Raw genomic sequence first — 27,466 nt, 5'->3', positions numbered from 1 at the left:
GGGAATTCCCGGCTTATAACCATGGCAGCCCTCTTGAACAATAATTTTTACTTATTCAGATTTACTTAATTCTTAATTAATGCATTTACAAAGTTGAGACTGGAGTCATTTTACGTAGAAAAATATAGGTAGCAAAAGTATCAAAACAGATCTCGGAATTATTCAGTAGTTTGGTCACAATTGGCACTGAAAGTCATACAGGCTACAGATTTCAAGTCTTAATGTCTATTTAACTAATAGACTTTAGGTTAATTTAAACACTTTGCTGGAATCAGTAAAATTTAGGCTTTCTTTTAGATGCAGTCTTATAGCTGAATTCGATCTATTAGCTCACCCGAATTTTACTTAATATGTATTGCACAATATATGTCATTGTTCATAACTTTTAAAAGGATGCATTTCCAATAAAACTAAGTAGCTCATTACTTTTAGAGTAGACATTAGAATGTACTGAAATAATAGATTTCACTAGGGGAATTTTATTTAAACTATTTCTGAATTCTGTGCTATCGGGCTGAAGGCCATAGAATCTGTAGACGGAATCTGAGTAGCGAAAATGAAAAAAAAAAGTTAATTGCTTAACTAAGTTACTGAAGGAGTGTAAAACCAAAACAGGATAGCAGTGGGCAACCCTGCTTCGTTACAACCTCCTACTCGTCCCCTCTCTGGGTCGTGCATTGGTATAATTTTGTAGGTACATTCAGCGACATATATGGATACTGTCTGCTAAATATGTTGCGAATAGAGTTAATAGCAAGGAAGTAAAAAATTTAAACGTCATGACGTCGTGACTGATGGGACCATTTCACTGCAAGAACAGCGAAAATTTTGTAAGAGTTGTAAGAGAGAAAAAGTTTCGTAAAAGTTTGATATTATGTGTAAAATTTGTTGCAAATCACTAAGTGCTCTCGTTCTCAAATACTGGATAGCGCGCATAGTAGCTATACAATATGTAACGTGTACATTATGCAACAAATAGTTTTGAAGTATGGGTTAAATACGATGAACATTGTATAAGCATTGTTGTCATTACTTTGAACCAATAGGAGCCTCTTCAGTCATGAAAACCACTTCCCAAATTTTCAAACGTATCTTGTGCTATTTTGTCATTTTCTTCCAGTTTTCTTTACACTCCCAAGAAGAATATCCTGAAGAACATCAACAATATACTGAGGCGAAAAAAAGTCTTGGGATAGCGATATGCACATATACAAATGGTGGTAGTATCGCGTAGGCAAGGGATAAAAGGGCAGTGAATTGACAGAGCTACCACTTGTACTCAAGTGGTTCATGTGAAAAGGTTTCCGACGTGATTGTAGCAGCACGCCAAGAATTAACAGACTTTGAACACAGAATAGTAGTTGGAGCTAGATGCATGGATCATATCGTTTCGGAAATCGTTATGGAATTCAATATTCAGATCGACAAAGTCAAGAGTGTGCCGAGAATACCAAATTTCAAGCATTACCTCTAACCACGTAAAGACCGAGAGCAGCAGCATTTGCATAGAGTTGTCAGTGGTAACAGACAAATAACACTGCGTGAAATAACAGCAGAAATCAATATGGGACGTACGACGAAAGTATCCTTTACTACAGTGAGGCGAAATTTGGCATTCATGGGCTGTAGCAGCAGGCGACCGACACGAAGGTCTTTGACAGCAGCGTCACGACATCGCCTGCAGCGCCGGACCCCATCCTTAGTCAGTCACCGTTATGACAGGCAGGACTGCAGCTTGCAGATCTGAAGTACCCTGTACGGCTGGACAGCTGTGGATTTGCATCAGTGGACTGCAAGTTGGTAGCAGCTTGTAGACAGTTCTTGAACTCAGCAGAGCATCCTGCAACTTAATAGAGCTACTCTTCCGTTCGTATCTGTGGTGCAGATGAAATGACAGCACTCCGAGCGGATGAGCTTCAGGAGGGCGGAGGTTTTATACCAGGTCATTACATGATACCCACCCCCCGTAACCCACCCCCACCAGACTGGTGAGTTTGCTCTAGTTTTCGGAGCCTGCCAGAACTTTCGACTGCTGTAGTGTTTAACTTCATGGTTTCACGACGCACCTTTATGTAAAATTTACATCCTGAATGGCATTCTTATGACACTCTAGGTGAAGTTACTACATTTAGCCTCGTTACAGTAGAGTACAGTCCCTCAAAGTGCTGAATCAGCTGTTCTTGGCTTCCCTCTCGCATTGTCTGATGGAAGAGCAGTCTGATGAAAGAGCTTCCAGCTTATTTGTATTTCGGGACTTCCATGTGGACTTTCGGTTACGACACCATTGCATAGCCAGTAGATGCGCCCACTTAGCCAAGTCTCAGTCAGTTTCTAACAAAATTTTATTCCGGCGCTTACCTACTATTCTGCTGTGCAGCAGCGCAATCATTCTTCATTCACGTAAAATCCAGAAAAAAAATTCTCACCACTCAAATGAAGTAGGATAATTACAAAATGAGACCAGTAATGAAAGAGAAAGTGGAAGGATACTGCATCTAAGAGCCTCTACTGCTTCATTGCTGTTTGTCCTTGTCATAGCTCCGGCAGAATATTAACAATTATTGTTCTTGAGATGCACTACTGAATGCGCTAGTTTTCAGCTAAATTACATTCCGAGATCATTGTGTGTTAATATTGGGAATGTTTTGCTGTGGTTGTCACCGGCATTGCCGCAGTGATAACACCGGTTCCCGTCAGATCACCGAAGTTAAGCGCTGTCGGGCTTGGCTAACACTTGGATGGGTGATCGTCCCGATCTGTGGAGCGCGGATAGCTAGCAGGGTCCATCTAGTCTTTGTGAGGCCAACTGAGGAGCTACTTTATTGACAAGTAGCGGCTCCGGTCACGGAAACTGACAACGCCAGAGAGAGCGGTGTGTTGACTACATGCCCCACCGTAACCGCGTACAGTGGCGCCTACAGGAAGAGGATGACACAGCGGTCAATAGGTACCGTTAGGCTTTCTTAGACATATCCGGACGGAATGTTTTTTTACTCTCGTTACATCTCCGGTGGAGTGGAAAAGTTAGTTTATTCAAAACAGCGCTGTTATTGTTGTTACGGTCTTCAGCCCAGAGACTGATTTGATGCAGCTCTCCATGCTACTCTATCATCTACAAGCCTCTTCTTCACCGAATAGCTACTGCAACCGAAATCCTTCTGAATCTGCTCAGTGTATTCATCTCTTGGTCTCCTTCTACGCCCTCTACGACTTTTAGCCTCCACGCTTCCCTCCAATACTAAATTGGTGATCCCTTGCTGCCTCAGAACGTGTCCTACCAAGCGATCCCTTCTTCCAGTCAAGTTATGCCACAAATTCCTCTTCTCCCCAGTTCTATTCAGTACCTCCTCATTAGTTACGTCATCTACCCATCTAATCTTCAGCATTCTTCTGTAGCTCCACATTCCGAAAGCTTCTATTCTCTTCTCGCCTACACTGTTTATCGCCCACTTTTCACTTCCATACATGGCTACACTCCACACAAATACTTTCAGAAAAGACTTCCCAACACTTAACTCTATACTCGAGGTTAAGAAATTTCTCTTCTTCAGAAACACTTTCCTTGTCATAGCCAATCTACATTTTATATCCTCTCTACTTCGACCATCATCAGTTATTTTGCTCCCCAAATAGCAAAACTCATTTACTGCTTTAAAAGTCTCATTTCCTAATCTAATTCCCTCATCATCACCTGATTTAATTCAACTACATTCCATTATCCTCGTTTTGCTTTTGTTGTTGTTCATCTTATATCCTCCTTTCAAGACACTGTCCATTTCGTTCAACTGCTCTTCCAGGTCCTTTGCTGTCTCTGACATAATTACAATGTCGTCGTCAAACCTCAAAGTTTTGATTTATTCTCTATGGATTTTAATTCCTACTCCGAATTTTTCTTTTGTTCTCTTTACTGCTTGCTCAATAAAAGAACTGAATAACATGAGGGATAGGCTACAAACCTGTCTCACTTCCTTCTCAACCACTGCTTCACTTTCATGCCCTCGACTCTTGCAACAGCCGTCTGGTGTCTGCACAAATTGTAAGTAGCCTTTCGCCCCATGCATTTTTCACCTGCCACCTTCAGAATTTGAAAGCGAGTATTCTAGTCAACATTGTCAAAAGCTTTCTCTAAGTTTACAAATGCTAGAAACGTAGGTTTGCCTTTCCTTAACTTATCTTCTAAGGTAAGTCGCAGAGTCGGTATTACCTCGCGTGTTCCTACATTTTTACGGAATCCAAACTGATCTTCCCCGAGGTCGGCTTCTACCAGTTTTCCATTTGTTTGTAAAGAATTCGTGCTAGTATTTTGCAACCATGACTTATTAAACTGAGAGTTCGGTAATATTCACACCTGTCGACACCTGCTTTCTTTAGGATTGGAAATATTATATTCTTCTTGAAGCCTGAAGGTCTTTCGCCTGTCTCATACATCTTGCTCACCAGATGCAAGAGTTTGTCGTGGGAGGCTCTCCCAAGGCTGTCAGTAGTTCTAATGGAATGTTATCTACTCCCGGGGCCTCGTTTCGACTTAGGTCTTTCAGTGCTCTGTCGAATTCCTCAACCAATATCAAATCTCGCATTTCATCTTCATCTACGTCCTTCTCCACTTCCATAATACTGCCCTCAAGTACATCGCCCTTGTGTAGACCCTCTGTGTACCTCTTCCACCTTTCTACTTTGCTTAGGATTGGTTTTCCCTCTGAGCTCTTGATACTCATACAAGCAGTTTTCTTTTCTTCAAAGGTCTCTTTAATTTCCTGTAGGCAGTATCTATCTTACCCCTAGTAATATACGCTTCTACTTACTTACACCTATCCTCTCGCCATCCCTGCTTAGACATTTTGCACTTCCTGTCGATCACATTTTTGAGAAATGTGTATTCCTTTTCGCTTGCTTCATTTACTGCGTTTTTATAATTTCTCCTTTCATCAATTAAATTCAATATCTCTTATGTCACCCAAGGATTTCTATTAGCCCTCGTCTTTTTACCTACTTGATCCTCTGCTGCCTTCATTATTTCATCTCTCAAAGCTACCCATTCTTCTTCTACTGTATTTATTTCCCCTATTCTTGTCAACCATTCCCTAATGCTCTCCCTGAAACTATATGCAACATCTGGTTCTTGCAGTTTATCCAGGTCCCATCTCCTTAGATTCCTACCTTCGTGCAGTTTCTTCAGTTTTAATCTACAGTTCATAACTAATAAATTGTGATCAGAGTCCAAATCTGCACCTGAAAATGGCTTACAATTTAAAACCTATTTCCAAAATCTCTGTCTTATCATTCTATAATCTATCTGAAACGTTCCGGTGTCTCCAGGCCTCTTCCATGCGTACAACCTTCTTTCATGATTCTTAAACCAAGTTATAGCTATGCTTAAGTCATGCTCTGTGCAAAATTCTACCAGGCGGCTTCTTCTTTCATTCCTTACCCCCATTCCATATTCACCTGCTACTTTTCCTTGTCTTCCTTTTCTTACTATCGAATTCCAGTCCCCCACGACTGTTAAAGTTTTGTCTCCCTCAACAACCTGAATAAATTGATTTATCGCATCATACTTTTCTTCAATCTCTTCAACATCTGCGGAGCTAATTGGCATATAAACTTGTACTACTGTGGTAGGCGTGGGCTTCGTGCCTATCTTGGCTACAATAATGCGTTCACTATGCTGTTCGTAGTAGCTTATCCGCGTTCCTATTTTTTTATTCATTATTAAACCTACTCCTGCATTACCGTTATTTGACTTTGTATTTATAGCCCCGTATTCACCTGAACAGAAGTCTTGTTCCTCCTGGCACCGGACTTCACTAATTCCCACTATAACTGTCTTTTACCTATCCATTTCCTTTTTTAAATTTTTTAACCTACCCGCATTAAATGCTCCCATCCGTAGACCGCCAGTTTTGTTTCTCCAGGTATCGACGTCCTCCTGAGTAGTCCCCGTCCGGAAATATGAATGGGGGACTACTTTACCTCCGGAATGATTTACCCAAGAGGACTCCATCATCATTTAACCATACAGTAAAGCTGCATGCCCTCGGGAAGAATTACGGCTGTAGTTTATCCTTGCTTTCTGCCATTCGCAGTGCTAGCACAGCAAGGCCGTGTTTGTTGATGTCACAAGGCCAAATCCGTCAATCATCCAGACTGTTGCCCCAGCAATTACTGAATATGATGCTGCCCCTCTTCAGGAGCCACACGTTTGTCTGGCCTCTCAACATATATCTCTCTCCCAACCAACGGCAAGGTCCATGGTTCATGGAAATGGAGGGGCAAACTAGTACTACTGTTGATAAAATAAGTTCAAATGGTAAATATTCGTTTAAATACTGATTCAACTGAACATAGTTGGTCTCCAACAAAGTCACCTGTACTGCACAATTTTCAATGAATTCGAAAGTAAAGTTCTATGTACTGACTTGGCAGAAAATCCTAAGAAATTTTGGTCTGATATCAAAGCGGTAGGTGGATCAAAACCAAATGTCCAGACACTCTGCGACCAAAATGGTACTGAAACAGAGGATGACAGACTTAAGGCCGAAATACTAAATGTCTTTTCCCAAAGCTGTTTCACAGAGGAAGACTGCACTGTAGCTCCTTCTCTAGATTGTCGCACAGATGACAAAATGGTAGATATCGAAATAGATGACAGAGGATAGAAAAACACATAAAATCTCTCAAAAGAGGAAAGGCCGCTGGACCTGATGGAATACCAGTTCGATTTTACACAGAGTACACGAAGGAACTTGCCCCCCTTCTTGCAGCGGTGTACTGTAGGTCTCTAGAAGAGCGTAGCGTTCCAAAGGATTGGAAAAGGGCACAGGTCATCCCCGTTTTCAAGAAAGGAAGTCGAACAGATGTGCAGAGCTATAGACCTATATCTCTAACGTCTATCAGTTGTAGTATTTTGGAACACGTATTATGTTCGAGTATAACGACTTTTCTGGAGACTAGAAATCTACTCTGTAGGAATCAGCATGGGTTTCGAAAAAGACGATCGTGTGAAACCCAGCTCGTGCTATTCGTCCACGAGACTCAGAGGGCCACAGACACGGGTTCCCAGGTAGATGCCGTGTTTCTTGACTTCCGCAAGGCGTTCGATACAGTCCCCCACAGTCGTTTAATGAACAAAGTAAGAGCATATGGACTATTAGACCAATTGTGTGATTGGATTGAAGAGATAACAGAACGCAGCATGTCATTCTCAATGGAGAGGAGTCTTCTGAAGTAAGAGTGATTTAAGGTGTGCCGCAGGGGAGTGTCGTAGGACCGTTGCTATTCACGATATCCATAAATGACCTTGTGTATAACATCGGAAGTTCACTGAAGCTTTTTGCGGATGATGCTGTAGTATATCAAGAGGTTGTAACAATGGAAAATTGTACTGAAATGCAAGAGGATCTGCAACGAATTGACGCATGGTGTAGGGAATGGCAATTGAATCTCAATGTAGACAAGTGTAATGTGCTGCGAATACATAGAAAGAAAGATCCTTTATCATTTAGCTACAATATAGCAGGTGAAAGGAATATTTAGAGGGTCTGCACAAGGGCGATCTACTTGAGGACAATATTATGGAAATGGAAGAGGATGTAGAAGAAGATGAAATGGGAGATACGATATTGCGTGAAGTGTTTGACAGAGCACTGAAAGACCTGAGTCGAAACAAGGCCCCGAGAGTAGACAACATTCCATTAGAACTACTGACGGCCTTGGGAGAACCAGTCCTGACTAACCTCTACCATCTGGTGAGCAAGATGTATGAGACAGGCGAAATACCCTCAGACTTCAAGAAAATATAATAATTCCAATCCCAAAGAAAGCATGTGTTGACAGATGTGAAAATGACCGAACTATCAGTTTAATAAGTCACACCTGCAAAATACTAACGCGAATTCTTTACAGACGGGTGGAAAAACTGGTAGAAGCCGACCTAGGGGAAGATCAGTTTGGATTCCGTAGAAATGTTGGAACACGTGAGTCAATACTGACAAGGAAAGGCAAACCTACGTTTCTAGCATTTGTAGACTTAGAGAAAGCTTTTGACAATGTTGACTGGAATACTCTCTTTCAAATTCTGAAGGTGGCAGGGGTAAAATACAGCGAGCGAAAGGCCATTTACAATTTGTGCAGAAACCAGATGGCAGTTATAAGAGTCGAGAGACATGAAAGGGAAGCAGTGGTTGGGAGGGGAGTGAGACAGGGTTGTAGCCTCTCCCCAATGTTATTCAATCTGTATATTGAGCAAGCAGTAAAGGAAACGAAAGAAAAATTTGGAGTAGGTATTAAAATCCATGGAGAAGAAATAAAAACTTTGAGGTTCGCCGATGACATTGTAATTCTGTCAGAGACAGCAAAGGACTTGGAAGAACAGTTGAACGGAATGGACAGTGCCTTGAAAGGAGGGTATAAGATGAACATCAACAAAAGGAAAACAAGGATAATGGAATGTTGTCGCATTAAGTCGGGTGATGCTGAGGGAATTAGATTAGGAAATGAGACACTTAAAGTAGTAAAGGAGTTTTGCTATTTGGGGAGCAAAATAAGTGATCATGGTCGAAGTAGAGAGGATATAAAATGTAGACTGGCTATGACAAGGAAAGCATTTCTCAAGAAGAGAAATTTGTTAACATCGAGTATATATTTAAGTGTTAGGAAGTCATTTCTGAAAGTATTTGTATGGAGTGTAGCCATGTATGGAAGTGAAACATGGACGATAAATAATTTGGACAAGAAGAGAATAGAAGCTTTCGAAATGTGATGTTACAGAAGAATGCTGAAGATTAGATGGGTAGATCACATAACTAATGAGGAGGTATTGATCAGAATTGGGGAGAAGAGGAGTTTGTGGCACAACTTGACAAGAAGAAGGGACCGGATTGTAGGACATGTTCTGAGGCATCAAGGAATCACAAATTTAGCATTGGAGGGCATCGTGGAGGGTACAAATTGTAGAGGGAGAGCAAGAGATGAATACACTAAGCAGATTCAGAAGGATGTAGGTTGCAGTAGGTACTGGGAAATGAAGTAGCTTACACAGAATAGAGTAGCATGGAGAGCTGCATCAAACCAGTCTCAGGACTGAAAACCACAACAATAACATAGCATGTCAGCAACTGGAAGCAGTTAATTCCATAAATTATCCGGGAGTAGGCATTAGGAGTGATTTAAAATGGAATGATCATATAAAGTTGATCGTCGGTAAAGCAGATGCCAGACTGAGATTTATTGGAAGAATCCTAAGGAAGTGCAATTCTAAAACAAAGGGAGTAGGTTACAGAACACTTGTTCGCCCACTGCTTGAATATTGCTCACCAGTGTGGGATCCGTACCAGATAGGGTTGATAGAAGAGATAGAGAAGATCCAACGGAGGGCAGCGCGCTTCGTTACAGGATCATTTAGTAATCGCGAAAGCGTTACGGAGGTGATAGATAAACTGCAGAGGAAGACTCTTCAGGAGAGACGCTCAGTAACTCGGTACAGGCTTTTGTTAAAGTTTCGAGAACATACCTTCACCGAGGAGTCAAGCAGTATATTGCTCCCTCCTATGTATATCTCGCGAAGAGACCATGAGGCTAAAATCAAAGAGAGTAGAGCCCACACAGAGGCATATCGACAATCTTTCTTTCCACGAACAATACGAGACTGGAATAGAAGGGAGAACCGACAGAGGTACTCAAAGTACCCTCCGCCACACACCGTCAGGTGGCTTGCGGAGTATGGCTGTAGATGTGGATATAGATGTATTTTACCATGTATAGAGGCGCAATCGCAATAACAGAAACTGTGTTCCGTAACTAAGGGCAAGTATACGTTTTGGAACAGGGATATACTTCCTCGACAGCTAATATTCAAGCAGAGACTTGTTCCTCTGGCTTCCCAAGCACGGAGTTGTAAAATGTGTTCCAGCTCATAGGAAAAGCAGCACTTACAAACAGCAGATACTGAAACGAGGAGAAATGCAATTTATGTTCACTGAGACGACACCTGAAGTCAAGTGGGCATTAAATACCTCCAACTCACGAGGAGAAGGGAAGAAGTGCCATAACCAGATTTCCCAAAAACTTCGCTCAGTGGAACAGGGGTCAAAATAAGCGAAAACCTGTCTCGTCTTATCCGTAGACATTCTACCGTTTCTGAGAAATCGACGGTCAAAGTTTTCGAGGCATTTTTCCAGGTACGGTATGTTGCCTTTTATCGCGCGATATCGTCAGGCGAGATGCTGACGCAGTGGTTAGCGCCGCGGCTTCTTAATTTTGCGCCCGTGTTCGAAATCCAATTATTACTTTCGTTACTGTTTTTCGTTTGTATACCCATGCCTGTTGAAGATTACTAAACGGATGTTTTCCAGTGTATATTGATATAATGTTGAAATTATTCGTCTACTAATTGTATGTCTAAAAAATGAATTTGAACAAAAAAGGAGAAAATTATTTGAATTTGTTTTCGGTGAAATTTCTGTAGTGTATCTTGATTCACAATCAAGTACGGTTTGCCGCGAAATTAGTGCCAACGCGCAAAATCTTCAACAATGTAACGACGTTCCGTTCCCGAGTAAAATTCACACAAAGAAATGTCACTGTGAAGAACTTCTGCCTTTGCGCGACACTCGTGGTGTTCAGGACCTCTGTGTTTCGAAGGTTTCTACGATCGGTATCATCCAAGAGAGTGCACCAAATCTTTCTGAAGAATAAACATACGAATAGGTTCGAATGGCTCTGAGCACTATGGGACTAAACTTCTGTGGTCATCAGTCCCCTAGAACTTAGAACTACTTAATCCTAACTAACCTAAGAACATCACACACACACACACACACACACACATTCATGCCCGAGGCAGGATTCGAACCTGCGACCGTAGTGCCTAGAACCGCTCGGCCACCCCGGCCGGCACATACCAATAGGAAATAAGAATTAATATAAGAATGGAGATGGAAATAAAATATCAGAAAATAAGAATTTACAAAGATTGCAACCCCTCAGCATACCATACACACATATATTATGTAATAAATATATGATGACACTTACTGGGAAATCTAGTTGTAATTTTATTACAATATTATAATAAATATAATGCTGCGGGCTTTCAAATAATAAATGAATGAAATGAGGTGGCACTCAACTATGAACGCTCCGACTCAACATTGCAATATTAAAAGTTTTGGCTGGTTTCGTTGTCTATGGGCTGGGATACGTAGTTGCCGCATTACAGGCCAAATACTGTTTAGTCTACAGTATACAATAGGAATACACACATGAATCGAAAATAGTCGAAGGTTTCTATCACTCGGCAATTGCGAATTATGAATGTAACATATAAATTAATAAATGAAAGATTGCAATTAAAAAAATCTGCAGGTACTGTCTTAACGACTTTAAATGATGAGTACGATAGTACAACTACTTTTGAGAATGCGGTATATTTCTGCAAAACACATACTGATGTCGATGGTCCAGCAGTTAAATGAAATATAAGTTGAATAACAGGGAAACAATAGATTCCTACTTCACGTAATTAGTTATGAACAACAACATAGCACACGAGATATTCACTTCCGAACGCATACTACGTCTTCACTGCAGAAGCCACGGTAACCACACAGGAGTACAGGTCGGCCCTCCGAAATATTTCTATCCTCCGTGAACACGCGCAAACTTCTCCACTGTCCAAGTCTTTCTTTCTGCCCACACCGCTTCCGTCACGTCGCCGCGTCTAACACTTCCCGTGTCCTGTACTGCACCGTCCAGAACTACCACACTGCTCGTACTACCTCGTGTCCTCTCTGGAAACGATGCTCCTCCCCAACCTCCATACGTCTCTCTCAGCAACGAGCGCTGTGATTGGCTAGAGCGCTCCCTCCATGTCTCCAAGCCAACGTGCACTCACAAACATATTGAAACACTCGAAATACTGGATTTACATTTAAATAACTTGAAATTAAATAAATATTCCTATGGCTGGACTATAAACACGCTCTAACACACATTATTAAATACATAAAAAATTAAATAAACATATATCAAAAGAAAAGAAGCAAAAGGTAGGCCAGGAGCTTAATGTCTCTGTGCTTTCTAACACACAGTAAATATTTAATCAGTTTCTTCACGAATAGTATAGATTGGATATAAATAAAGATATAGGCGAATAAATATATTTATAAGCATGCTGCTACCGTTTTTTCGTGTAACTGTGGCACACTTATGGCCTGACGCGATCGATAGTAATTGGCCACTTTGACCTCCAATAACTCATGTACTATTCAAGTTACATGCCTATAATTCATACCAATTTAGGTTTACACTAACAGCTTTCTGACGCCACGGCGATCGGCAAAATCGGATGAAACGTTTATATTTTGAGAATTCGTTGCTGGGTGTTACTTGTATAATTTACCATCACATACTAAACTTTAAACTAATAAAGATATTGCAAATCTAATTACGACATCAGAATTGTTGTACAAATAATAGTAATGTACATGTTTCTTTTTGAGGTATCATGATTCATCTGGCTACTATTAATTTCTATACGAACTGTGAAATGTCTGCCATTAAGGTTTCACAAAGCATCACCAAGGAATTCGCAGCCACGTGCTCGATGGACCACGTGGCCGGCCGTTGTGCGGCATCACGTGCTTGCTAACGAGCCGCGCCTTGCCGAGCGGCCCGAGCGAAGGCCGCCAACCCCGAACTTCGAATATTTTCAGGGCACCACAATTCGCTCGTTACCTCACACACCTCCACTTATTAACATTCAGGCTAGCAGAACTTTCATAAGTAGCACCATTCAGTTCATACTAGTACATATAAACAAATTACAAAGAATAGAACTAAATGATTAAAACGCCAGAGCAACAGTGTTTAAAAATTTTTGTAGTGGTGTTGGAACAGCATGAATTTTGAAATAATCTTAAACTAATACAAATTATGAACGAAACGGCATATTAAATAAATGCCTGCATTTCAGTTGTGCACACACTTTATTTATTTTCTTTAAACAAGAAATAAAGTTTTTTAAACGCACTTTCACTTATGTGTCATTTTGAAAGCACTTCTTGTGTCACTCACTCAGCGCTAAGGTGCTTTCTTGCACTAATTTTTCCGTGGCACTACACAGGCTCACACGGATTTTAGCACGAAGTATTGGTCAACTCATATCAGTCTTTTGACTAAGTGCCTCGCAGAAAACATGACTGCCTCTGAATTCCGAGTTCCACCGCTTATCGTGACAAACCTGTCTACAACGAAAACAAAAACTAGACACCGGTCAACAAACCACTTCCCAAAATCAACCAGGATCCTTGCTAAGCATTCCCTCCAGTGGAAAACGATAGTTTAGGAACAAAGTCACAAGGCAAACGACTGAATCACAGTAAGTTCAAATTCCCATAAGTTCTATTTAATTGACTTTAGTAAATCCTTCCTACCTCCACACACCAAAATTGCGCGTACATACAATCACAATTTTAATATCCTTCAAATTGACCACTAAATTCTTTACCACATTCTTATACAAAGCATAAAATAATACATATTTTACTTAAACCCACGAGGTAGCTGACCTCCACGGACCCTCAGTGCCTAAACTTCCCCATTTTTGCACATGTACAGTGCCACAATAAACTAACAAATTACTAATGAATCCCCAAGTAAACATATAAGTTATCCCTCCAAAATTACTACCACTAATTACAGATTAGAACGACTTTCCATTTCTGCCTTTCTCTATATACGCTTAATAATTTTAAACTTCTCTTATTTCCACATATGCTGCAGCAACGACCGTAACGTTCTACCGTACCAACGCCAATGAGTCTCACTAGAATCACACTCCTCCTTCATATAGCAATTTGTAGGAACTTGATTACACAAACCATCCCCATCCACACCATTTACTACCGAGCGAGGTGACGCAGTGGTTAGACACTGGACTCGCATTCGGGAGGACGACGGTTCAATCCCGCGTCCGGCCATCCTGATTTAGGTTTTCCGTGATTTCCCTAAATCGCTCCAGGCAAATGCCGGGAGGGTTCCTTTGAAAGGGCACGGCCGACTTCCTTCCCCATCCTTCCCTAATCCGATGAGACCGATGACCTCGCAGTCTGGTCTCCTACCCCAAACCTCCCCCCCCCCCCCCACCACACACACACCATTTACTTCAGCGCTCTCTAAATTTTCTGTTAGTTCTTCCACACACTTTTCCCCTCCAAAATATCGACACTTGCAGCTTCAACAAAATTACACATCAATTCACTGTCAAACACTTTATCTTCCTGAAATGATACATTGATGCCTAAGCCATCATCACCATAAATATTCATCTCAGCAACCTTATCTGCTGATACACCGTTTAAATCACTACGAAATTTCACATCAGAAACCTTACTTTCCTCCATCTAAAAATTAACTTGACATGAATCGTACACAACTTTATCCTCCGCCGCTACATTACACAAATTGCCGCTACCTTGTAGTACAATTTTGGGGCTTCTACACTTACTACCTTCCGCTGTGATCGGACAAAAATTAGCACACACTGCCATTTCTACTCACATTTCATCCGGATGAACCCCCGATCCTACTTTACATACATTCTCACATTCACACTCTGACAAACGTTTTAGATCCACACATTCATCAATAAGTTTCGTTTCGCCTTCATTCGTGACTACAAACGCGTAAATTCCTTCTTCCGAAGTATCAACACCAGTAGCTTTTACATCATTACATAACTTATCATTACTCTGTTCCTTTACACAGAAATCATCTACCTCCTCCTATACATTTTTAACTTCGACTGCTGGCGAGACCAACGCTAAGCCTCCGTTAGTAATATCGACGCTTTCCGCCGAAGCACAATCACCCTCACTTGCAGCTGGGGAGACCAAAGCTACGCCACCTTCACTAACATCGACGCTTTTCGCCAACTCACAAACACTTGCTACTAAACACCTTCCTTACTGAAATTGCTACTGTTTGCTAATACCTCTTCAGAACTCTCCACACACAATTTGATTTCACAAAATTCATCTCCTCTTAACTTCTTTTTGAGCCACTGAATATTTCCATTCATCACCATTCACACACTCATTCATTACACATTGCTGAGTGGTACTTAAGTAAATAAATTAGTGAAATCAAAGTGAAGTAGAAATTAGAATATAAATGAAAAACTTGGCTTAGTTTAGAGAGCTACATACTGGCAAACAGGGGGCAGAACAGCAGAGTAGAAGAGACAATGACCGTGAAGTCAGCAAGTTCCACATAAGCTGACGCTGTCGATTCAGCCGTCAGGGCATCGCCCGACCGGCTCACGTGTTTCTCAGTTGTCACATGTGAGCAAAGGCCCTCGCCTACATTCCAAGAGCCAATGACCGACGTTAAGAAGATTCTTCGAGAAGCTTTTCAACGTGACAGAAGAGGCAATGACCGTGAAGTCGTTCACCTCCAGTAAACTGTAGTGAATAAATATGCGAGACGCAGTGAGTCTGACAGACGAAGGAAGAAGAGAAGAGTAGCAGTAGTTTTCAGTCAGTTTCAGTGCTGAAGACCGTCATGCAAGAAGAGACTACATCATACACAGACGCACCAAGTCCGCCTCGGCGCCAGAAGACAGAAGTTAAAAGGTATTTGAAGTCTGATTTTTACGTACCCAGGTGACTCGTGAGGACGGGAAGGAGACGGCCTCACATCAGCAGTCACCTGTGAGCTGGGATGGAGATCTGACAGCCGAAGACTGGCAAGCGGGAGTCCATTGTTCGAGTCCGGGACACTGGCCTTCCCCGCCGCGCCGCGCCGCACAACACACGCGGCCGCTTAGAGAAGAGAAACTCTGAGACGCCACATCCAAGGTATCACCATCCGATGCACGATTTCGCTCGCAATAATTAAACGGGCCACCTCGCGCTGCGCGTCTCCAGTCAGCTGGGCGAGACGGCGACACGAGATACACACTGCCACGTGTAATCAGACGCCGCCGCTGCCGCAGCAGAAGGCTTCGCAAACGACACAGCTGCCGCTCTCAGAACCAGGACATCGAGTAAGGAAACAGTTATACAAATCTTCAATAAAAGTTATCTTATGTAAAAATGCTGTTTCATTCTACCTCATACCCGAGCCAAGGAAGAACCCACCCTGCCCACATGTTGTTAAGAGAGAAAAATTAATTTATTTAGTATTTTCACCCTGACATAATGCTTTAGAATTAAATTCCCATTGCAGTGATGCTCATTCTGACAATTGACTAGCATCAAAAGAGAAAACCCAGTTACATTTAGTGACAGAACTGTTACAACATTCATAACTTACATCATTCCCCGCAAATTTATTCCCATTACTTTTACTTAAATCTCTCACAAATCTATGCTTCCGCCGTTCGCATCTGCTTTTATTGAAAGAGCCACCTATATAGCCTTCCTCTCTAACATACTCCATATTACATATTTGTTGCCTTTCTCCGAACCTATCAACATTTCTACCATTACCATTATCTCAAGTCCTTTTCATCGCCTGTTCAGATGGCCATCCCCGGAACTGAGATGTGGTGAACATCAGTTTCCCGATCGGTTGTTACGCGATTGCACTTCACGCGAATTTCCCCCGCCAAATCTGCATTCTTTACTTGGGTCCCGTTCACGGAAGTTATCACTCCTGTTCGTTCTCCGACCATTCTGCTCATTCCAGCTACTATCTCTCTGAAATTCCTTTGATTTCTCTCACGATTATTATTTTGGTGGTGATTATTTGGATTCCCATTTTGAGAACTACCATACGGTTTGTTCTGAGGTTTGAACTTCATAGCCCTCTCTAATTTTTCTACAAATTCTAGAAATTCGCCTACAGAGTCACATGGACTATGGACAAGATCCCACTGCAAATCTTCAGGTAATCGTCTTTTTAACTTGGTGAATTCCGTTAAAACCCCCAACGGATTTTTCACATGCATAAGTTTGCCAAGTTCGCGCTTGTAAAAATCTCTCATCGTCCCATAAGCGTACTTGAAACTCGGCCCGTTTAAGAATTCATTTTGGATCCACATCTGTTTTGTCTCGCTCCAAAATTTATCCGAAAAACACAAACTACATCTAACATTTGCCCAAGACTGTGGGTCTCCCTCCAAATGCCGTTTAATGTCTCTTATTTTCGCTTCGTCCGACATGCCGTGAACAAAAGCGTCCCTACACACAGCCAAGAAATTTACTGGGTGATATCTTCCATCTGTGTAACATTTCACAGATCCGGTATTTGCCCAAGGGATATTTATGACCGCCGTGGCTTGTTGGAAGGCTAACGAATTTAAATCATTTTTTATCTGTTGCATTTGTTTTTTAAATTCATTTTTACTAGTGATACTGGACTCTGTTTTATTTTTAATTTTGCCCACTTCTTTCTCCCCCTCACCTACACGATTGCCAATGTCACTAATTGCTAAATTTACATCGCTTTTATGAGCATCTTGCGCTTTTATACAGTCATATACCTTGTCCCCAATTTCTGCCTGTATCTTATCCATTTTTCCCCAAGATCTTTTTCCACTGATTCGATTTTAGATTTTACTATTACAACTTCGTCTGTAATTTTCCATTCAGACACATTTTAATTTATCATCAATTGCTTTTTCAAGGTTACCCATAATTTTTTCAACTTCCCCTTGCACAGCGGAGCCTATTTCAGTGCCCATTTTACCCATATCAGTCCGAATTGTATCCGTAACTGTTTGCAATGTGTCCATACCTGTTCTCAATGTACCCATAACTGTTAGAACTGCACTGATATTATTTGCCATTCCCTGGATCATTTGCATTAGATGAGACATCATATCGCTCCACATTCATTCCCCTTACCCGAATTCCTACTAGTTACACTTTCGTGCTCTGATTTCGAACTAACCGGCTCTCTTCCGTTTTCAGAAATGCACATACTAGGTGAATGTTTTATATTCGCGAGATCTATAAGTGGAGCTCCAACTTCAGAGTCACAGATTGTCTCCCTATTTGCGCAGGCACTTATCTGATCTGAGATGGTTCCCTCTGCCACGGTGATGCCGTAGGTTGTAGTGGAAGACGAGATTGAAGCCTGCCCTGGAGTACTCGGAGACACTGCCGTCGTACTGCTGCTGGACTGCGTCTGCCACTGGACAAGTCGCCTGATGTCATTGTAGCTGCCACCGGTTACCGAGTGTTCCAACTGTCTCCGATACCGCTGTCCGTTAAACGCGCTAACCGCTACTGTTCCCTGCACTCAACTTACTTAGACTCTGAGCCCCATGCAAATTCCCTTTAACGTGATACATTAGGACCTCTATCGATAGCATGTGTTGGCTGTGAAAATTACTGCGTAATTTCACTATTTCCAGAAACCTACTTGCGGAAAAAGTCGTTCTCACACTGTGTTTTGTGAGAGGTTCACTCTACAGAAATCTCTACTGGTTTTGCAAAGGTTTTTACACTTCGCATAGAATGCTGAATAACAGAGAGCAAAGGAATTACCACTTTGCAGGTCTCAAATCTTTGACAAGTCCCCAATTGAGGGCTTTCAAATAATAAATGAATGAAATGAGGTGGCCATCAACTACGTACCCTCAGACTCAACGTTGTAATATTAAAAGTGTGGTCTGGTTTCGTTGTCTAAGGGCTGCGATACGTACTTACCACATTACAGGCCAAATACTGCTGAGTCTACAGTATACGATAAGAATACACACATGAATCGAATGGTCGAAGGTTTCTATCACTCGGCAATTGCGAATTATGAATGTAACATATAAATTTATAAATGAAAGATTGCAATTAAATGGTCCAGCAATTAAATGAAATATAAGCTGAATAACAGGGAAACAATAGATTCCTACTTCACGTAATTAGTTGTGAACAACAACATAGCTCGCGAGATATTCACTTCTGAACGCATACTACGTCTTCACTGCAGAAGGCACAGTAATCACACAAGATCACAGGTCGGCACTCCGAAATATTTCAATCCTCCGCGACCATGCGCAAACTGCTCCACTGTCTGGAAACGATGCTCCTTCCAAACCTCCATAGTCTCTCTTAGTAACGAGAGCTGTGATTGGCTAGAGCGCTCCCTCCATGTCTCCAAGCCAACGGGCACTCACAAACATATTGAAACACTCGAAATACTGGATTTACATTTAAATAACTTGAAATTAAATAAATATTCCTATGGCTGGACTATAACCACGCTCTAACACACATTATTAAATACATACAAAATTAAATAAACATATATCAAAATAAAAGAAGCAAAAGGTAGGCCAGGAGCCTAATGTCTCTGTGCTTTCTAACACACAGTAAATATTTAACCAATTTCTTCACGAATAGTATATATCGGATATAAACAAAGACACAGTCGAAAAAACTGTAGAGTACTTATGGCCTGACGCGATCGAGAGTAATCGGCCACTTTGACCTCCAATAACTCATGTACTATTCAAGTTACATGCCTGTAATTCATACCAATTTAGTTTTACACTAAAAGCTTTCTAAAAACATGGCGGTCGACAAAATCGGATGAAGCGTTTATATTTTGGAAATTCTTTGCTGGGTGTTACTTGTATTATTTACCGTCACATACTAAACTTTACACTAATAAAGATATTGAAAATCTGATTACACTATCAGAATCGTCGTGCGAATAATAGTACAGTACATGTCTCTTTATGAGGTATCATTATTCATCTGGCTACTATTAATTTCTATACGAACTGTGAAATGTCTGCATTAAGGTTTCACAAAGTCCGCCATCTCTGGCCCTCCTGGCGCACAGTGTCACCAAGGAATTCCCAGCCACGTGCTCGATGGACCACGTGGCCGGCCGTTGTGCGGCATCACGTGCTTGCTAACGAGCCGCGCCTTGCCGAGCGGATCGATTGGTCGCCGCCAACTCTGAACTTACAATATTTTCAGGGCACCACAGTTCGCCCGTTACCTCACAACGCCCTTGTATCCCCTAATTTGACAAGAGAGATTGGTGTAGCAACTTTCTACAGATATGCGTAGATAAACGAAAACAATAACGTGTTTCGAACACAAAAAAAGACCCTAACCACTGAGTCCCCACTTCGTCAGAGCAATATCACGCGATAAAAGGCACATAAAGTACCTAGAAACTACCTCAAAACTTCGTCCGTTGTTTTTTTCAAAAACGGCCGAATACCTAAGGATCAGCCAAGAAGAATTCGCCTTTTTGACTCCTCTTCCACTGAGTGAAGTTCCTGGGAAATCGGGTAATGCCACTTGCCGTGTTCTCCTCGTCTACTGCAATGGTCAAAATCTTGTTATTCTCGATCCGTGGGCAAACAACGTACACTTGCAGATCACAGTAGGGTCTGTGACAGGTTACCAGTCTCCGTGAATACAGTGTGATGAATACTGCGGTAAAAAGAAAGAGTGTCTACCTTGTAAGCCAATAGCGCAGGCGGCGAAGACGACGACGGCGCCCCAGGAGCTCTCAGCCTGCACGATGCTGCCCGCCTGGCGCGAGCCGATCCACGTGATGAGCCGCAGCGAGCTCATGATAAGAAGCCAGACGGCACCGCTGGCCACCCACACGCTGCTGCAGAAGGGTGCGAACAGCGAGCTGCGCAGCCCCTGGCTGGTCGGGTGGCGGAACGCCAGATACGACCTGTCACCAAGAACAGCGCACAGCCATTTTTGTATGCAGAATAAAGAACCCTCCCCTCTCACTGAGACACAGTCATCGATCGTTCTCCTGACATGCCATAGAAACACCCAGGCTATGTGGCAACATGGCAAATTAGATTTTCATGAAATAAGGATAAAGCAGGTACACTACTGGCCATCAAAATTGCTACACCAAGAAGAAATGCAGATCATAAACGGGTATTCATTGGACAAATATATTATACTAGAACTCACATGTGATTACATCTTCACGCAATTTGAGTGCATAGATCCTGAGAAATCATTACCCAGAGCAACCACCTCTGGCCGTAATAACGGCCTTGATACGCCTGGGAATTGAGTCAAACAGAGCTTGGATCGCGTGTACAGGTACAGCGGCCCATGCAGCTTCAACAAGATACCTCAGTTCGTCAAGAATAGTGACTGGCGTATTGTGACGAGCCAGTTGCTCGGCCACCATTGACCAGACGTTTTCAATTGGTGAGTGATCTGGAGAATGTGCTGGCCAGGGGAGCAGTCGATCATTTTATGTATCCAGAAAGGCCCGTACAGGACCTGCAACATGCGGTCGTGCATTATACTGCTGAAATGTAGGGTTTCGCAGGGATCGAATGAAGGGTAGAGCCACGGTTCGTAACACATATGAAATGTAACGTCCACTGTTCAAAGTGCCGTCAGTGCGAACAAGAGGTGACCGAGACGTGTAACCAGTGGCACCCCATACCATCACGCCGGGTGATACGCCAGTATGCCGATGACGAATACACGCTTCCAATGTGCGTTCACCGCAGTGTCGCCAAACACGAATGTAACCATCCTGATGCTGTAAACAGAACCTGGAATCATCCGAAAAAATGACGTTCTGCCATTCGTGTACCCAGGTTCGTCGTTGAGTACACCATCGCAGGTGCTTCCGTCTGTGATGCAGCGTCAAGGGTAACCGCAGCCATGGTCTCCGAGCTGATAGTCCATGCTGCTGACAAAGTCGTCGAACTGTTCGTGCAGATGGTTGTTGTCTTGCAAACGTCCCCATCTGTTGACTCAGGGATCGAGACGTGGCTGCACGATCCGTTACAGCCTTGCAGATAAGATGTCTGTCATCTCGACTGCTAGTGATACTAGGCCGTTGGGATCCAGCACGGCATTCCGTATTACCCTCCTGAACCCACCGATTCCATATTCTGCTAACAGTCATTGTATCTCGACCAACGCGAGCAGCAATGTCACGATACGATAAACCTTTATCGCGATAGACTACAATCCGACGTTTATCAAAGTCAGAAACGTGATGGTACGCATTTCTCCTCCTTACACGAGGCATCACAACAACGTTTCCCAAGGCAACGCCAGTCAACTGCTGTTTGTGTATGAGAAATCGGTTGGTAACTTTCCTCATGTCAGCACGTTGTAGGTGTCGCCACCGGCGCCAACCTTGTGTGTATGCTCTGAAAAGCTAATCATTTGCATATCACAGCATCTTCTTCCTGTCGGTTAAATTTCGCGTTTGTAGCACGTCATTTTCGTGGTGTAGCAATTTTAATTGCCAGTAGTGTACTTCACCTTTTGTGATCGTCGACTGGAATACACACTTAGAAATTCTGAAGGTAACAGTGGTAAAATATTGGGAGAAAGTGTTATATACAACCTGTACAAAAAAACCAGACAGCAGATGTAATAGTCGTGGGGCATGAAAGGGAAGCAGTGGTGAAGAAGTGAGTGAGATAGGGTTGCTATCTATCTCCTATTTTATTCAGTCTGAACATTGAGCAAGTAATAAAGGAAACGGAAGAAAAATTTGGAGATGCAATTAAAGTTCGGGGAGGAGAAACAAAAACGTTGAGGTTTGCCATTCACAATGACATTGTAATTCTGTCACATTCAGAAAAGTTCTTGGATGAACAGCTGAATGGAACGAACAGTGTCTTGAAAGGAGGATATAGGAGGAACACCAACAAAAGCAAAACTAGGTTAATTGAATATAGTCGAAATAGGTCAGGTGATACTAAGGAATTAGTTTGGAAACCAGACAATGAAAGTAGTTGTTATTCGGGCAGTAAAATAACTGATGGTGGCTGAAGTAAAGTGGATATGAACTATAGACTGGCAATTGCTAGAAAAGCGTTTCCGATGAAGCGAAATTTGTTAATATCAAATTTAGATTTTAGTGTTGGAAGTCGTTTCGGAGGCATTTGTTTATCGTGTAGCCTTGTATGGAAGTGAAACATGGACGGTACACAGTTCAGATAATCTTTTGAAATGTAGTTCAAATGGTTCAAATGGCTCTGAGCACTATGGACTTAACTTCTGAGGTCATCAGTCCCCTAGAACTTAGAACTACAGGGTTATTACAAATGATTGAAGCGATTTCACAGCTCTACAATAACTTTATTATTTGAGATATTTTCACAATGCTTTGCACACACATACAAAAACTCAAAAAGTTTTTTTAGGCATTCACAAATGTTCGATATGTGCCCCTTTAGTGATTCGGCAGACATCAAGCCGATAATAAAGTTCCTCCCACACTCGGCGCAGCATGTCCCCATCAATGAGTTCGAAAGCATCGTTGATGCGAGCTCGCAGTTCTGGCACGTTTCTTGGTAGAGGAGGTTTAAACACTGAATCTTTCACATAACCCCACAGAAAGAAATCGCATGGGATTAAGTCGGGAGAGCGTAGAGGCTATGACATGAATTGCTGATCATGATCTCCACCACGACCGATCCATCGGTTTTCCAATCTCCTGTTTAAGAAATGCCGAACATCATGATGGAAGTGCGGTGGAGCACCATCTTGTTGAAAGATGAAGTCGGCGCTGTCGGTCTCCAGTTGTGGCATGAGCCAATTTTCTAGCATGTCCAGATACAAGTGTCTGGTAACGGTTTTTTTTTTTTCGCAGAAGAAAAAGGGGCCGTAAACTTTAAACCGCGAGATTGCACAAAACACGTTAACTTTTGGTGAATTGCGAATTTGCTGCACGAATGCGTGAGGATTCTCTACCGCCCAGATTCGCATATTGTGTCTGTTCACTTCACCATTAAGAAAAAATGTTGCTTCATCACTGAAAACAAGTTTCGCACTGAACGCATCCTCTTCCATGAGCTGTTGCAACCGCGCCGAAAATTCAAAGCGTTTGACTTTGTCATCGTGTGTCAGGGCTTGTAGCAACTTTAGCCTTTTCCGTAAGATTTTCCAAACCGTCGGCTGTGGTACGTTTAGCTCCCTGCTTGCTTTATTCGTCGACTTCCGCGGGCTACGCGTGAAACTTGCCCGCACGCGTTCAACCGTTTCTTCGCTCACTGCAGGCCGACCCGTTGATTTCCCCATCCAGAGGCATCCAGAAGCTTTAAACTGCGCATACCATCGCCGAATGGAGTTAGCAGTTGGTGGATCTTTGTTGAACTTCGTCCTGAAGCGTCGTTTCACTGTTATGACTGACTGATGTGAGTGCATTTCAAGCACGACATACGCTTTCTCGGCTCCTGTCGCCATTTTGTCTCACTGCGCTCTCGAGCGCTCTGGCGGCAGAAACCTGAAGTGCGGCTTCAGCCGAACAAAACTTTATGAGTTTTTCTACGTATCTGTAGTGTGTCGTGACCATATGTCAATGAATGGAGCTACAGTGAATTTATGAAATCGCTTCAATCATTTGTAATAGCCCTGTACTTAAACCTAACTAACCTAAGGACATCACACAAACCCATGCCCGAGGCAGGATTCGAACCTTCGACCGTAGCGGTCGCGCGGTTCCAGAGTGTAGCGCCTAAAACCGCTCGGTCACCCCGGCCGGCTGAAATGTAGTGCTACAGAAGATTGCTGAAGATTAGATGAATAGTTCATGTAGCTAACGAAGCTAACGAAGAAATTTGTAGCAAATGAAGGAATCGGTTAGAGAAGTGTGGGGGATAAAAATTATAGTGGGAGGCCAAGAGATGAATACAGTAAGCAGATACAGAAGGATGCAGGTTGCAGTAGTTATTCGGAGATGAAGAGGCTAGCACATGGTAAAGCAGCATTCACCTTGAATTGCTTCGTAAAATATTAAAAGCTAGAAATCTTCATCCATGTAATCGAAATGGAGACACTGACATAGCTAGATGGCTACGTAAATATACAATATGGAGAAACACAACGTGATAATAAGGTCAGATCAAGGTAGGGGATCTTCAATCGAGCAAATTTTTCTAGATGACGACAGCATACGATAAACCCTTAAGTTTCTTTATATAGATGCAAGAGAGTTATTGTTAACATATAAACACACTGGAGTAAAATTAGCCACTCCCAGGACGCATCTCTTTAATACCATATAAGACCACCTCTGGCCTGGATATTGGCCTCAGTTCGGCTGTGAAGGGAGCCTAACAGCCACTCATTGATAGGAACAGGAAAATTACGGGAAAACGATAACGGGAAAAATAACCTGAAATTACCGTTGTAATTTTGTAATATAAAAATGCTATAAATCTAACGACGGCCATTTTCTTATGTTCTTATCTGATAGTCATTGAATCTTAAAACAGCATTTACAGTTCTAATCTCCTCAAGGTTGAGTTTCATGTATTAAAATGACAGTTCATTTCTCACGTAACCAACTCTTACGTGAAGACGAAAATAGCACTGAAAGTGTCAAAAAAGGCGCCGAATGTGGCAAGCAACAATATCGAATTTAGAAAAACGACGACTGAATTTGCCAAAATGTAGCACCGAATTTGGTAAAATGCTAGCACTGAATATGGGAGAACAATAACTCCGAGTTTGGAAAAGAAACGAAGTATTTGGTAAAAAAATTACATCATATTTGTCAAAAAAACTTCACATTTGGGAAAAATAAACCGAATGTGGCAAATTTAATATCAAATTTCACAAAAACCAGTTCCGTAGAAACATATTTCGTAAAAACAACACTAAATTTGGCAAAAAAGTCATTGAATTGGGCAAAAACACGACACTGAATTTGGCAACAAAAGTGCACTGTATTTGACAAAAAGCTACACTGACTTAGGCAGGAAAAGGACAGTGCTTTTATGGGAAAAATAACACCGAATTTGATGAAATTAATAACACCAAATTTGGCCAAAAATGACACCAAGCTTGGAAAAACTTACACTGAGTTTGGCTAAAAAGTAGCACCGACATTGACAAAGAATAACGCCGACTTCAGAAAAAAAATGACCCGATTGTGGCAAAAAATAACACCGATTTTGGCCTTAAAATATAATAATTTTTTCCTGTCACTACTTATTGACGATAAAGTCACATGGAGATAAAAATTACAGGAACGTAGAATGCTACGTTTCACCCGTTGCTTGAGATATTTCCAAATATTTCATGTAGAATCCAGAAAGAGTGATTCAGTAGGATAATAGAGATCAGGCAGGATATCTGAGGGTTTGACAAACCAGGAATTTATGCGTGCTGTCCCGTGAACACAGCTGTTTATAACGGAAGTGCTCCTAGCCTACTCATGATGAAGTGGCAGAAGAAAGAGGTAATAATGCGTCATCGAGAACGTTGAAATAAACAACCTGATTAATGTTCAAGGTAACCTGAATGAATGGGTCCAATTTATGGTACAAAAAAAAAAACCCAAAGCAACAGCCTGAAGTACACCTTCCACACTCTACAGGATAAATGCCTCACTGAACCACCTGTACATTCGATGCTTTGCACAGTTTGAAAAAGAGGCAAAATCGCAGCCCATCTAACCACACTCCACGTCTCTAGTCAGCTACTGTACGGTCTCTAAGTCGTAAGGCCAATTCAAGAAGTGCAGATGCAGGAGTTGGACAGAATATGGAAAGACCGCGAGAAATGTATACTTCAACATTTTCAGAAGCTAGACAAGCCCGCAGTGTGTTGTCTTTGACCAGGAACAGCACCTGTGCACTGTTCTCAATACATTGCAACTGTCAGTCGCTAAGTGAACTCGGAAGTGAGCAAATTGTTGGTGTTCGTGTGGTGGTGGGTGCTTCCCTAACCAAGGAAGCCGAAATGTTTGGTATTTCAAGAGATTCATGCCGCATATAGCAAAAAAAAAAAAAAAAAAAAAAAAAAAAAAAAGCATCCGCTAAGTCACACCGTGGACGCAAGTGTGTGTTCATTTATCGTGATAGACGGTCATTGAAGAGGATTGTGACGAAAAATAAGAGGATGACAGCTGAAAAATTCACTACAGAAATGGATGTCGCACTCAAAAACCCTATCGGCACAAAATCAGTACGAAGGGAGCTCCATAAACTGTGGATTGCAGGGCGAGCTAGAATTCGAGAACCACTCATCAGAACCCACAACAAGAAAACGTGGTGCCAAAGGCATAAAACCTGGACTACGGTACATTGGAAGAAAGTTATTTGGTCTGGTGGTCTTGTTTCACCCCGTTACCAACATCTGGCCGAGTTAGGTTTCGGTGATTATTTGGGTAGCCATACCGTGGCATTACGTGGGCCTCATGGTTATTCTGCAAGGGTGCATAACTACCAAAGTTGATGTAACCAATTTGGCTGATCCCGTCCATGCTATGGCACAACGTTTGTACCCGAATGGTGATACTGTGCACAAAGTCGACAGGAAGGCGCTTCAAACAGCTCACATCGTCCAGAACTAGTTTTGTGAGCACGAGGATGAATTGTCACATCTCCCGTGGCCACCAAAGTTACTAATCTCAATGTTATTCAGCCTTTGTGATTTACTATGGAGAGATGGGCACTCGTCCGCTATCCACCACATTGTCGTTACCAGAATTTGCCATTATTTTGTAGGGAGAACGGTATAAGATTTCCCTGAAAACTATAAAAGGC

The 27,466-nt window shown here is 42.1% G+C and overlaps 1 protein-coding gene across 1 annotated transcript in view; it reads right to left on the bottom strand.

Annotated features, from left to right (window-relative positions):
* Positions 1 to 27,466, bottom strand: part of LOC124722336 — a 170,638-nt gene that overhangs the window by 128,664 nt on the left and 14,508 nt on the right. The window contains exons 2-3 of the mRNA XM_047247511.1: positions 20,420 to 20,646; positions 14,229 to 14,338 (exon numbers count right to left, since the gene is read on the bottom strand). Of these exons, the coding sequence (XP_047103467.1) occupies positions 14,229 to 14,338; positions 20,420 to 20,646 (337 nt within the window). The remainder of the gene's footprint in view (positions 1 to 14,228; positions 14,339 to 20,419; positions 20,647 to 27,466) is intronic.

The sequence above is a fragment of the Schistocerca piceifrons genome, chromosome X, assembly GCF_021461385.2.
Source record: "Schistocerca piceifrons isolate TAMUIC-IGC-003096 chromosome X, iqSchPice1.1, whole genome shotgun sequence".
Lineage (NCBI taxonomy): Eukaryota > Metazoa > Arthropoda > Insecta > Orthoptera > Acrididae > Schistocerca > Schistocerca piceifrons.
This window is presented reverse-complemented; position numbering and strand designations above follow the sequence as displayed.